The sequence below is a fragment of the Pterocles gutturalis genome, unplaced genomic scaffold (genome assembly GCF_000699245.1).
Source record: "Pterocles gutturalis isolate BGI_N339 unplaced genomic scaffold, ASM69924v1 scaffold21764, whole genome shotgun sequence".
NCBI lineage: Eukaryota > Metazoa > Chordata > Aves > Pterocliformes > Pteroclidae > Pterocles > Pterocles gutturalis.
In genome coordinates, this window is record NW_010136354.1 from 1 (window position 1) to 14,549 (window position 14,549).

Below are 14,549 nucleotides of genomic sequence, written 5' to 3' on the forward strand. Positions count from 1 at the left end.
GCAGGACAAATCACAGTCCACTGGGGACATTTCCCTCTGAACATTTATCCTGCAAACTAAGGAAGAAAACCTATGGAAGCCAATTTCTGAATCCTGGTATCTCATTGGAAGTTATTCTTCATTACTAAATCTGAGAGGTTGGATGTCCTTCCTTCAATAATCTGTTAATGATCGGAGTCATTTGGCTGAGCAGCATCCCGTTCTGACACAGCCTCCCTTCAAAGTCTTCTGCAGTCAGTGGACAGCAACAACACATCCCAGTGGCATCCAGCCTTTCCCCTCTAACAACAGAGCACCTCCACGCTGCTGAACATGCACGGCTTGGCAGACCCCTTCCACTGGAAAAAGGAGAATCCACTGCTCTGATCATGAGGATTTGGACAGCACTATCCTCTGTGCTGCTTCATCAAACGTGTAGTCAAACAAAAAAGGAAGGAGGAAACCGTAAGGAACATTTCAGTGAGAAGGAACAATCTACCTTGTCCAAGAACTCAAACTTTCTTTTTTTTTAAAAAACATGCCATGATAGTAAGCCAGCTATCTTAAGGAAAGAGGAATCTTTTCAGAGAGGGCCAGAGCTGTTAACAGAGGGAGGCAAAATCTTCAAGCGTTAGGTTTCCACTGCAGTGAATTGAGAGTCAGAGGCCTGTTGTTCTTCTCTAAGGTCAACAAAATACCTTGGGTATATAAGTTTTATCTCGGGTCTTCAAGATTAATTTACAATCTTTCATCGTCTTTTAACTATAGCTGAAAATATAGGAAGGAAGGAGAATTATATATCCCTCTCTAAACCTGACAAACAGTTAAAAATCAGAAGTATCGAGAATAGTAGTATTTTGTGAAATATTCATCCAAAGAGGAAGGTTATGCCAAAACATATCTTCTAATTACTGTTTTCACTCAAAAGATGAGACAACCTATAAAAAAAATAACTGAAACTAATAGAAACTAGAGCTCTATATTTTTCCCCTCCTCAGGTATTAGCTTTTATGCGTGCTCAGCTAAAATACCACTTTTCTGCAGGGATCTGTTAAAACAGTAAATCAAGTTTACACAATTAAATGATGTCAGGATTTCACTCCACCCCAAATCCACTTAAGTGCAAGGTGCTATGGAGAGAGGCAATGCTTAACTGAAACTAACAGAAACTAGAGCTCTATATTTTTCCCCTCCTCAGGTATTAGCTTTTATGCGTGCTCAGCTAAAATACCACTTTTCTGCAGGGATCTGTTAAAACAGTAAATCAAGTTTACACAATTAAATGATGTCAGGATTTCACTCCACCCCAAATCCACTTAAGTGCAAGGTGCTATGGAGAGAGGCAATGCTGTACCTCCACCTCCAAACAATTGCTCTGCCTCCCCATTCTGCATTGGGGTGAGCGATTTTGCAGCCAATGACCAAATCATCAGTTCAGCTTGCTCATGGAAAACTATCCACTGCACCTCCCATTCCCAAAAGCCCCGGTCCACTCTAAATTTTTAAACAGGAGAGTCAAAAGTCTACTAGCCTACGTGCTATTCATACACACACAACTTACCGGAACAACTAATAATGTGGAAAAAAAATTACAAAGGAATTCCAGGAGGAAGGCATCCGAAGGTCGCATCTTTCCATCTACACTGATCATTTTTGGCACTTCAGGAACAAGGCTCACTGCAGCTTTGAAAAACGCATCAGCTACAAAATAAAAATATAGTTGCTGTATTATCACTCCAGCTGTGATGGCAGTCATGCCTGTGATCCCATGATTGCTTTGAGTTTGTTTCAAGTAGACTATAGAAAATGAAGGTATGCTTAACGGCAAAGAAACTCAAGACTCAGCAGTCAAAATCAGAGGTAATACAAGCAATGCTGGTTTTTCAAAAGTTCCCACATTACTCACAACTTCTGAAATTATCATTCTTCTCCTTTGCTTAACAAGAGAACACCATTGTTTTAAGTATATATAATAAAAAGTATGTAATAAAAAATAGCACACAATTCAACATTGACTTGTTTAAAGAAATGCTTATACCAGGAGAATGGGGAATTCAAAGGGGGGAAAAAAGGTCATGCTATCTCATTCACAAATTCATTCACAAAAAGCTGTTAAAGTTATAAGGAAGTACAGACAACTTCAGTTCTCTAAGTATTTACAGCCATTAAAACACTGATATAGTACCAGAACCTGAGGTATTGCTGGTTGCCTAGGTAAAATGATTCTATCCAAGAACACAATACAGAATTACAGAAACCATCCACCATTACAGCCTTGGAAAAATAGTTATTAAGAGGTTTTTCATAACTCTTTATTATGTCTCTAATCCTACAAAAAAAACCCCCAACACTAGAACATCTATTCCTCAGTTTGTTAAGTTAATATTCACAAATTAAAAACACCAATAATTTCCCTCTTAATCTAGAAGACCTCCTATATATGCTAAGAGTTCAGAAAAATAAATTCTTTTGCACTTTCTTGGCTACATTTCAAAATAACCAAGTGTCCAAATCTCATTCACATGGTTTAGCCATATACTTCAAAGCATCCTTCAGGATTAATACTGTATCTTTATTTTACAGGAATAGAGACTGAGGCCAAAAAGATCAAATTTTAGCACAAATTTTTAGCTCAAATTTTTTTCTCAGTGAAAGCTAGGAGGTGTTACACGGCTAGGACAGAGATACCACTGACAGGCACGCATGGGCATGGTGAAAGCTAGGAGGTGTTATACGGCTAGGACGGAGATACCACTGACAGGCACGCATGGGCATTTCCAGGAGTGCAGCTTGCTCTGGAAAAATTCATTTGAGCACATGAGACTCCAAGCAAATTTGCTAAATATAGTACCAACTGATATCTAAATTAAGCTTATGAGGAATACCAGGGAAACATGTGCTTTGGAAAAACTGTAATTCTTCTGACTCTCATTTCTTTTCAGCACACAAGTGCCCCAGCCCTTCTGAACTTTTCGGTGCTTAGAGTGCAGACCTCTTCAGTCAAACATCGTATTTCCTTTTATTCTACAGATTTATTTTGAAGTAAAAGAATGTTTGTTATTTATTTCAAACAACATATAAGTTTACACAGACAACCCAAAGGAAGGTAAGTTATCTTTCTCTGAGCTTTATTAGAGGAAGCAAAGCAGCTGCAGATGTTCATTCTAGCACAAGTAAATGAATCGCTGTCACTGCCACAGTTGTCTCAGCAGCAAAAAAAAGTGCATGCCCCACATCACTATATAATCAAAACATGTGACCAGACAAATGAAAAAAATGTCTCAGAAAATAGTCTGCATACCAAAGTACCCATGTCTATGCAGAGAATACTCCTGCCTTCTGAAGTTATTTCACAACGGGACAAGAATGACGTGTGCAGCAATCAGTCACTGCAATGAAAGAGAAGAGCTGCAGAAAACCCTCACCCTCATTCCCTGCCTCCTCTCCCAGTGTCACAGTCCTGGACATTCTCCTCTAAACTGCTGCCTTAGCACAAAACCAAAAACTCTTATCTTTGTTATGAATAACAGCAATTTGATTCCATTTACTCTTCTTGACCTCCTGCTGTTGCTGTGAACGGGAGCTGCCTTCTCATCCGGTTGAGCACCTTCAGAGACGTGAGCTCTCTCACCAGACATGCCAGCTCCTCTTCAGGTGACCGCTGCTGGGAACAAGGAGGGACCCGTCCGCTCACCCTGCGCTTGCTGCCACATGCTCCAAGGTGCTTCCATCTTTTTCTTCCCTAACCACAGCACTCACACAGCTGCTGCCTCCCTGCAGTCCCCCTGTGCCTGCTGTCCCCCCCTTGCTGCCGCAGGGTTGTGTTTGCAGGTCACCCTGCGACCCCCGCAGACTGTCGCTGTCTTGGCACAACGGGCAGACTGCTGGGTTCTTGCCCCTACACCTTTCATTCTTCTTCCTTGCCTCGTTCCCCCTGCCTCTCACACCATGCTGCAAGGCAAACCAAAAAAAAAAAACCAAACCCACAATAGAGCACAAAAGCAATTAGTTGCATTTTCTATTAAAAAGAGACATTTTACTCTGGTACTGGCAAAGGAGAATACATTCGTTTTGCTATGAGTTCAGCCAATCTGTGCTGACCACAAAATGGTTCTTATGCTGGAACACTAAAAGCACTTTCATCCAAGGTATATGTGCTTCATAAGAAGCAAAAATAAAGTCACTTCCATGCAAAGATATTATTAGAGAGTTTGCTGAAAACTAAGTGTCCTCCAAACACCACCACCCTATTCACTTGTAGAGAGGTGTCAGAGAATGCATCACACGCTCTGAGTTTGGAGGAAAAGTTCACTAAGTTGTCACAGAAGTGCTATTTTCTTAATAAGTATTACATAACCACTGGTATTTAATTATGAATTACACTGATTATGAGGTTATGCAACAGTGCTGTCTCTGTATCTTATAAAAGTCGATTTATTAAGCTATTACTGTAGAGATGTTTCAAGAGAAAACCATACACCTGCTTTTCCTGGTTTCCGAAAGGTATAAGGAAGCACTTAAAAAGCACCGAAAACCACAACGATGTTATGTTCTTGATTTTAAAAAAAAAAAAAAAAAAAAAAAAAAACCACAATGATGTTATGTTCTTGATTTAAAAAAAAAAAAAAAAAAAAAAAGGCCTTTTCTGGTGAAAGATGCTGATTTCTTATCTGCCTAAAGTACGATACTGCTTCTGAAGTGAGCCACTGCTAAGATGGATAAGGGGGGATCAGCCTGGGCATTACAACAAATCATCATGATAAAGTCTTCCCAGACTGCTGTTAACGTCTTGTGCAGTGCTCCAAACGTGACATACTTCACGCTTTGCTAAATTTATCCGTTCACAGCAGCTCCTTCATTTTGGTTGACCGTAATCCTATAAATCTTTCCACTGAGCATACACGCTGACCTTCAGGCTACAGAAACTAACAGTCTTGGATATCCAAGTCAGCACTTCCAGTAATACTCTCCTACAGAAAAAGCAAGTGAAATTGGTGTTGAATGTTTTGCTATTGTCAATATTCATGTACACACACATTTAATTATACACACACACAAATATACGTACCTCCATATATATCTATATATCAATCTCTCTATATAGGAAAACTTAGCTTACATCGTATTTGCTGCATCTATGATAGTCAATTAAACTGTACCCATTTAATATTTCAGGCAGGCAAAAAAACAAGAAGGAACAAAGCCATTAGAGATGGGAAAACAATTAAGCTCCTTAAGTCCACCTTCAAAGAGCAAAGAGGGAGTTTGACAAACCTACACAAACTATTTTTAGTCACAGATACAATTACACAAGGCTAAGGCCACCCAAAAGACAAAACCAGGGACCATACGTGGTCTTCTGCGTTCCAGATCACCTTCGTGTCCTACAACACTGTCAAGCATATTTTAATACTACAAGATCTTACTTCCACATCCGACAGATGTTGGAAATCTAATGAAGCCTTGTACTCCAGTGCAAAAAATTAAGGACTTAAGCAAAGCTGACAAAAGATAAAGAGGAAAATCCTCCTGAGGATCCGTAATTTAAGATGGGGTGGAGGGGGAAAGGAGTGGGAACAGAAGGTTTTCACAGTGGAGTGCAATGACTGCCGTGTTACAGTTTTGCAGAGAGACATGTCCTTACAATGAGCTGGGAAGTGACAATGTTTGCAGACAGGTCTGGAACGCAACTGCAAAGCATCGCAGATGGATCTCATGATTCGGAGCAATAAAGCAGCAGATGAAATCTAATATTAGTAAGGTATGCGGGGAAAGAAACAGCCCGTGCTATAACTATAGAAAGGGAAGCTCTAAATAGGCTATTTACACTCATGAAAGATTTTGGAGTCATTATAGATGGTTTCCTGAAAACGACATCCTAAACAGCTGTCGAAAAGACAAGGCAATTATAAGAATCATTAGGACAGTAATGGAAAAGTGAGATGCCATTGCATCATTTATATAGCTGTAGTGCACTTACATCAGGAATACAGTCCTGATCTTCCCATTGCCAAAAGGGCAAAAAGAAGATTAAAGAGGTGCTGAGGCATGGAGCCGTTTCCTTACTAGAAAAGACTATACTGACAGAAATTCTTTAGGAACTTACCAATTCCAGCATGTCATAGGTAGCATGAAGAAAATGAACCAAGAATGACTGCATTTTTCACAGTATCGCTAGTCGATCAGCTGCATGCACTGAAACACTCAGCCAACATTTAAAAGCCATACAGAAGTAAATTCCTAAGTAGTAGAATTCCAAGTAGCATGTAACTGTGGAACTCGCTGTCACATGAAGTTACAAAGGCCAAAAACTAAAAATTGATTAAAGAATTAAATTCTTAAGGACTGGTCCATCTATTTGTTAAATACCGTGGTCCATCCGCGACCTCTGTTGAAGGATGCATTTACACCACCTGTGCTGAAAGCCAGGAAGCACCATTCTGCATTATTGTTTCCTCTATGTTCCCTTAGTAGATGCTGCTAGACACTTTCAAAAACAGGTCATGGGCTAGACAGACTTTAAGAACTGACAAACTGATATGTAATGCTAGTCTGAAAAGCTTACAGAGAGAGAGATGTCATCTCTCTCAAATCACATGGAAAAGTTATTCGCTGGGATAAAGAGAGAAACATGAAGCAGCTCAGTGAATGGGAGAAGCTTCCAGCTGTGGAAATCCCAGGTAACAGTACAAGTCATAATTTTGTTCAAATACAGCAACTTTTGGCATTGCTAGTAAGGAAAACAGTATCTCATCAGTTTCTCCCAAGGGTACTTTACTGCCTTTGAAGAAGAAAGATAACAGAGACGCCATACACTGATCTCACCAGGGAAGTGTGAGCCAAGAAGTCCCAAAATCTGTAACTGAGAAAACCTCCTCAGGTTCTTATTTCTCAAAATTCTTTACCTCAGATTCTCTCTGTTTATAGTCTATTTATATTCTTCAGATCTATAAAGATTTTAGGAGATTAAGAAGGAATACTAAAAACTGTTATACTACTGAGAAAATACACTAAAACACGATTAGACTATAATTAAAAATTACGTATTAGATATTCCATACTATACATCCTCCAAAGCGTGGCTGAAGCCTGTCATGTTTAGCGAACATTCATGGAAAAGTAACATTTTCTGAAGTAGAAAAAGAAATTCCTTTTGCAATCTACTGGTGAAACTGTTTCAGCTACAGTTGAAGAACAGAACAAATGTTTAGAAGTACATTAAACACTGTATGCCTCAATTAAAATCTGCATTTGCTAAACAAAATAAAGATTGGCATAAGTTGATTTGAGGACAAAGACTCTCCATTTAAAAAAAATAATTATGTTTTATGATATCCCATTGAAATTAGTCACACAGATTCAGGTAAATTACTTTATTCACTCAGCATGTGACTTCTGAAGCAAGGCAAGGATTTCAGAGCCTTTAAAATAAAAATGCCACTCAAAACACATTACCAGAAAGTTACGTCACCTCTCTACCCACCTGCTGAATGCTGTGACCAACAAATGAAAAATCATGCTGTCTGTTCTTTGACAGGCAAGAGCAGCATTTCCATGGGGAGGAAAAATGTGCAATTAAAATAATACCTCTATCTCAAAAATCCAGAAGAGTGACACAACGGAGCATGCATTTAATCTCAATTTAGTCCAAGCACTCCCTATGACAGAAGGCATGACCGATGAGAATTTATTATTCTGTGTTGGCAGCATGCACTGTTCTGTGGCTCAGTTTAAAAAAAAAAAAAGAAAAAACAACATCTCTGTAAAATCTAGCATCCTCCTTTCTAAGGTAGGCTCTCGATAGGCTCTCCACAGGTACAAACTATGCATCCAGGACAAAATTGCCTAAACCATTCTGAACTTAATTACTGATTAATTTTATTTAAAGCACCTCTTGGGAGCTGGAGACAAAAGAGACAATAGTAATGTTTAACAAGCATTGAAGAGCATACCTGGCCAGACATCGATCAGTGTATTAATACTGGACTTTTCACGAGCCTACAAATTTACATTTCTGACCCAATTTCATTGTGTAAAAGGAAATCCATTCCAAGAAAAATTACAATTACAGTTTTCTAATACTGAAGCATTTGGGGGAGTTCAAACAAGCACCACACAGCTGCTTTGATTAACAGTGTGGCAGATCCCAGCAGGGTAGACTCTGATTTGATGGAGGAAATTGGAACAGTGAGACACAAGGACTGATGTTCTGCTACTGCTGCTGCCCCTTGAGATTGGGAAGGAGGCAAAAACCAAACTCCTCCAGTTATAAGCAGATTGGCTGTGCCTCTCCAATTGTTCGTAGTTTATCAGTGCAATCCTCAGACCGGCAAATTTTATTTACTATTATGACCTGCACATCCTCTTTATAAAAAAAGCAATCTTTGAAATTTCCCTTATCTACCCCAATAGGTAATTTCACTCCTTTTTGAAGTTAGATACATTGGCAATTTAGAGAAATCTTCCTATTGCCAATAGAAGTCTATCCTGTGAAATTCAATTTTGTTATATCTTTAAGTGAAAACTCAACTCACTGAAATAGCTAGACTCTCTGTAGGAACTTAAATTGAAAAAGAAGAAATTGAGAATTTAACTCGCTAAAAACAGCAGCTGGAATCTTTAAAGAGAAACTGCATGTGCGTGCACATGTGCATGCCCCACTCCTGACTGAGCCATCAGATCAGGTACATTACCTTTCAGTTTTATTTCTCTTCCCAATTTTAAACTGATTAAGCTAATTCCAGTCAGCATGAAATAAAGGTTACACACAATGCACAATTTCACTTCCTGGCCTAATGCCGTCATTAACTGCACACTCTTAAAACTTCACTTCATGCTGCATTGGTTTTAGTAGATCAGTGTCTAACTGGCATCAGTTAACTGACTGGATTTAAATTTGCTCTTATGAATTAATCAGTACTTGTTATACACATGAAATGCATTCAGTTGAGATGCAGATTAAACTGTGTTAAAAGTAACTTTCAAGGACACGTTATCTGACTACAATACATCAGAACATGCAGAGACGTTCACAAAAAATGTCCCAAAACTGGTGTCACTGTTGCCGAACGGGTTAACACATGCTAAATTACTCATGCAAGTGACATGTCTCTGAATACAAATTATGCCCAAAATAGCTTTTCTAAAGGAAACAAAAAAAAAATGTGTAACAATAAAACCTTGGTAAATTAAGTGAGCTACTGAACACCAGAGTTTTGCACGTGCTTCATTTTGACCAAATGCTCCTCTCTCTATAGCTTGTAGGTCTAAAATTCAGGAGAGAGCAGTTAATAAATATGCATTTTAGAGACTGAGTTAATAATAATTAGCATATACCTGCTACATTAGAAGATTTGAGAATGGGGATCCTATTCATTGTTTAGTGAGTGCACTGTGCTAACATGTCGAACAGCTGTGCACATTTATAAACTCTCACACTGAAAAATCTGGACAATTCGTGGGGCCCAGAGCCTCACTCAGAGAAGACTTGGATCACAAAAATAGTGCAAACGCCATTTAAAAGCAGTTTATAAAGTGAAAGATTATTAAATCACGGAATAGGTCCCAGCATGGGCAGGGCATAGTCCTCAAAAGACCGAATATTACAGAAAAAACACTTTGGATTTGATTCCAACAAGAGATGCACCGTAGCACAGCAACAATAACAAAAATTGATACAAAGGATAAGGTGAGCTGGTCAATTAAACAAAACATCATGGGAAGAAAAAGTTAGTCCATTTTTGGCAAACTCTTATCTACAAAGAAACTGCACAGTACTAATTGCACAACAACAGACTTTGCAGATCTTTTATTTGCACAACATACTTGGACACAACAGCCAGCTTTACTCTAAATCCCTCTGCTTTACTACATGGACAGCATCAGACTCAAAACAAAGAAATACAACAGTCACCCGGTACTAAAAAGTTTTAATCAGCATCATAACTCAGCTTGTTTGTACAGCTAGAACTTGCTGGTAAATGCAGAGCTTGGAAAACAAGCTCTTGCGAAGAGGCACAGAGCTAAAACAAAGAATTAATAGCCACAACAAAAGATGTTGCAAAGTAATCCAATTTATTGCTCTCACAGCTACACTGAAAACATGTAAATGAAGAGCATTTACCATGGGAAAGCAGCTATTTAAAGTCAGTATCAAAATTGCAAAACAAAGTCAAATGACATCACTTTAAACAGGAAAAGAAAGATACTGCAAACAGTTAAAAGTTTGAGACGATTTTCAGAATACGTAACTGTCTTCCATTTGTGATATGAGCAGGAACAAGATCGTATTAAATGGCCACACAGACTTAATGCCCATTCTGGTGCCATAGTAGCTCCAATTTTTTTCCCCAAATCACTTTTTGTCAGAATTTCCAATTAATTTAGACAGCCTGTTAGCTCAGTCTTAAAACTGCACTCAGGCCCTGGTTCAACCAATAATTCAGATCAAAAGAAGAAAATATATCTTTCCTTCTTCATATTATCTGGTATTACTCCACTGCTTCACTCTGATACAGTGGCATCTTTTCTTAGCTAAGTGTTTATCACGCGCGTGCTTTGACAGCAAGTGTCTGGTGTCACTGACCTAAGTTTTAATTCTTTTCCAGCTCATTGCATAATTTTGTCAGCCTGTGAACTACTACACAGATGAACTAGGTTTTTTTTCCCCACAGTTATAATAAAGTACATAATTTGTGATTGAGTGCTTGCATAATTATGCAGGAGAAAAATAGTACGTGCTTCCCATAATTTTAAAGTAATTTAGGACAACCTACCTCATAACCATGACTATGTCTAGTAGAGTCAGCTGTCCTGGTTATTTAGCTCACAAGATTAGTGTTAGAATTGAAGGGTTGCTTTAATGTGACAAGTTTTGATCTTAACAGTGCTTCAAACAGGTCTATATTTTATTAACATCATAAATATATGACTTATTATTTCAACCAAGTTATTACTGACAACTAGAAAAATTTCTGAAATAAGAAAACCTTTAAGTAGACAAATTTGGGCCTTACCTTGTGAAAGGCACTGGTTTGCCAGAGCAACCTGTCCGGAGTGTAGATACAGATTAAGACGTGTGAAGATACTGCTCAGAGAGGGAATTGTAATGAAGCAGAAGGCAACACATGCCTAAAGCAAATAAAAAAAAATCCAACTGAAGAAAATTCCTAACTCAGAGTTATAGCAATCATTACGGATTTTATACATGATTAGGAATAAAAAAACCCAATAAAATAAAATAAAAAAATCTGTAAATCAGTTTTGGGAAAGACTTTCAATAAAAAGCAAACATTTAAGGTCCAAAATCAGCAACTTCAAATTTCTCAGTATTATTTCAAAAAAGACAACAATAATTATTAATTATTGTTATTAGGAGTAGACTAGCTCAAAACTTAGTCTATGACTCTAGCTCAAAGAATTCCTCTCTCCTCAAGTAACCAGCTTGCAGCTCAAGACCAAAATCCAACTAGAAAAGCACACTACTAGTCCTCAGGGACAATCCAGGGGTCAAACTGGTCAAAGCAGGGGCACTGTGTGTATTTGGGAGGAAGCAGATCCAGAGCAGCACGCTGCAGCTTTAGACCTACTGGAACAGCCCAGACACCCAGATGCAGCGAGTGGCCTCCAGGCATACAGAAGGCGGCCAGTGTCACCCCAGCTATCCTTTGTCCAGGACATCATGTGCAGGTGTCATGAACAAAAAGCCAATCTTTAATGGTGGCATACGCAAACACCTTCCCAACAAATGAAGGCATCTTAGTGGCTACATTTCAGGTGAGAGGAGGGGAACATAAACAACTTGCACAGCCTGTGCATAGCTCAAAGCTCCTTTGATCATGTCCATATAAACTCAGAGGCACTAAAACCGAACGGAGTACTTTATCTGAAATTCAAATACTGATTTCAGCATATCAGTGCCAATATTATGAGACAGAAGTTTAAATGATTCTTTTCCCCCAGCTCCCATTCTCTCTGTGATTGAGTTACACAGAAATTATTTTATTTCAAATATAACTTGAACAGTTGAGCTTTCCAGAATTCACATCAACAGCTCTCCAATGAACCTTCCTTTGAAGAGGGAGTAGATCTTGCTGCTCTTTTTTAACACAAAGCTGCTATTAGATGCTTTGGGTCTTTGTTTTCTTAAATGGCAGCATTTGGCTTTAGAGAGTAAGGGTCAATGGTAACAAGAGAAAATGAGACTACAGTGTTGCAAAAATTATAAACTTAGCTGGCAGAAGATAGTATTATCTGCAAAGAAGGCAGGCTCAAAGCTGATTTGAGTCAGACCTACCCTGACAAACGCAGCGGTCTTTCTGGAATGATTGCCTTTCATCACCTTTCTTGTTTCCATTGCTAGTTGGTTCACAGACTACACATAAAAATCAAAAGCAAATAATTAAGAAAAATGCAGAATTTATTAGGTCAGTGGCAAATAACAAACTGTATGTTTTATTGCATGCATTTAGAGAATAGAAACTGTCGGAAGGGAGCCTGATACTGCGTGCTCTCACTGTACTATTTAGTTTCTACTTAGAGAATTTTAGTGGCTGTTCCTTAAAGCAAATATGATTCTAAAGGTTTGTGAAGGCAGACTTCTTGATTTACTCAAGGCTTTACATCATCCCCTGCTTCCTAGCTATAGTGCTGTCATCACCTCCTTCCTGGTGTAAAAATCATGATTTCTAGCTAAGATACTAAAAACAAAAAACCAAAACCAATATAATAAAAGGATTTAAGAGAAGACACAATGCTGCAAAAGAATCAGATGCAGCTAATGCTCACCTGACATGTGACTCAATACAGAAAAGAGATTAACCTTCCCAATCATCAGGACTCTGCCTGTATCTGCAGCCAGACATACTCTAATCTCTCCTAGATGGAGGATTATAGAAGACAGAACCCAAATTGTGAATACACAAAAGTGCCATTCATTTTACTAGACCTGAAATCTCTGAAAGATAGCTAGTTTTCTTTGTTGCAATGATACCATGCATGCCTGTCAAGCAAGAACTTCAGAGAATCTGGGGTGATAAAAACGAGATAGGAGATGAAAGTCTATTTTAAAAACACCTGATAAAAACACTTCAGACTTACTTTGACATAGACCAACAATCTGGGCAGGGAATGGGAGAACTGCAAATATATCCCCACTTATTAAGATAATGTAGATAAACTGTGGCTTACATGAATCAACTGGACAAGAACAGGCTCCAGATTGCAAAACATTGACCTGGCTTCCACATAGAAACTCAGCTGCTGTTCAAAGTCACGGCCAAATGAAACCTATAGAAGACAAAAAAACCCTAGATATGACCGCTGTAGGCCATTAACTTTAAGAAATATAAAACTGCATGCAGATAAACCACAAAAAGTTAAAATCCCCATTTACGGGTAAGAAAAAAATCCCTGTCATTAACAACAAAATAGTGCCTGGAAAATCTCTGTCCTTTTAACTACCTGCTTTCCAATACTTAACCTTCAGGGAAACGTGAAAGTTTTGCTGGGGTTTTTTTGTGCATACTCCAGGTATCTTCTACTTTACAGATCAATTATTTATCGAGAAAACAAAATTTAACACCTAGATTTGTGAAGTGTTTTCAAAACTAGGAGAATTCGTTTCTTTACAGAACAGGGGCAAAGGCTTGGTATAGTTCATACTTAAGCAAAACAAAAAAAACCTCCCAGAAAAATAGAAATAGATCAGTGAATCTGTATTCAGATTCCTGTAATTTCTGGTTGCTAAAGGGCCTCAAAAAGAAAAATGAACAATTTTCTAACTAGATGTATGTCCTGGCTTTGGCTGGGACAGCATTAACTTTCTCCACAATAGCTAGTGTGAGGCTGTGTTTTGCGTTTGTGCTGAGGAGAAGGCTGATACCATACTGAAGCTGCTGCCAGGAGAGTCAGGGACTTTTCAGCCTCTCTGCTGTGCCAGTGTCTGCAGGGGCAGGAGAAGCTGGGAGGGAGCACAGCCCCAGTTATTAGCCTAGGATTCGACCTTAGGTTTAGGACTAAGACCCAAATGGGCCAGTGGTATATTCCATATCACGCACGTCATGCCCAGTATATAGATGTGAATCTGTCTGGAAGTTTGCTATGTCTCTGGGTCTCCCCTCGGTCTCTCAGATGCTTGGGCTCTTATCTCTTCTTTGGGATTGCACTTCAGGACTCTCCCTGCTCCAGGATTGTGAGCTGGAAACAGGCTGAGCCTTGGTCATCAGGTGGTGAGCAGCTGCACTGTGTATCACTCATTTGTATATATTACTACTATTATTATGATTTTCAATTTTATTGTAGTTTAGTTATTAAATTGTTCTTATCTCAGCCCACGAGTCTCTTCCCCCTTTACCCCTTAATTCCCTCCCCCATCCCTAAGCGGTGGGAAGGTGAGCAAGCAGCTGTGTGGTGTTTTCCCACTAGCTGGATTTAAAACCACAACAATTAACCAGTAAGAAAAGCGGGTTTTCCTCAAGTTTGGTTAATAAATATGCTTATACAGTAAGGTAAAAGCCTGCAACCTTGCACACTGGCAGGAAACAGGAGAAGTCAAAAACAACCCTTGTGTG

General features: G+C 38.8%; 1 protein-coding gene across 1 annotated transcript; it reads right to left on the bottom strand.

Annotated features, from left to right (window-relative positions):
* Positions 1-1,540: 1,540 nt before the first annotated feature.
* On the bottom strand, positions 1,541-13,266 carry LOC104468222 (UPF0505 protein C16orf62-like; the record flags this gene model as incomplete). The annotated part of the gene is made up of 4 exons (XM_010082276.1): positions 1,541-1,680; positions 10,995-11,109; positions 12,275-12,352; positions 13,168-13,266. Coding segments are annotated over 4 exons (432 nt in total), but the record flags the coding sequence as incomplete, so codon positions are not given.
* Positions 13,267-14,549: the final 1,283 nt, after the last annotated feature.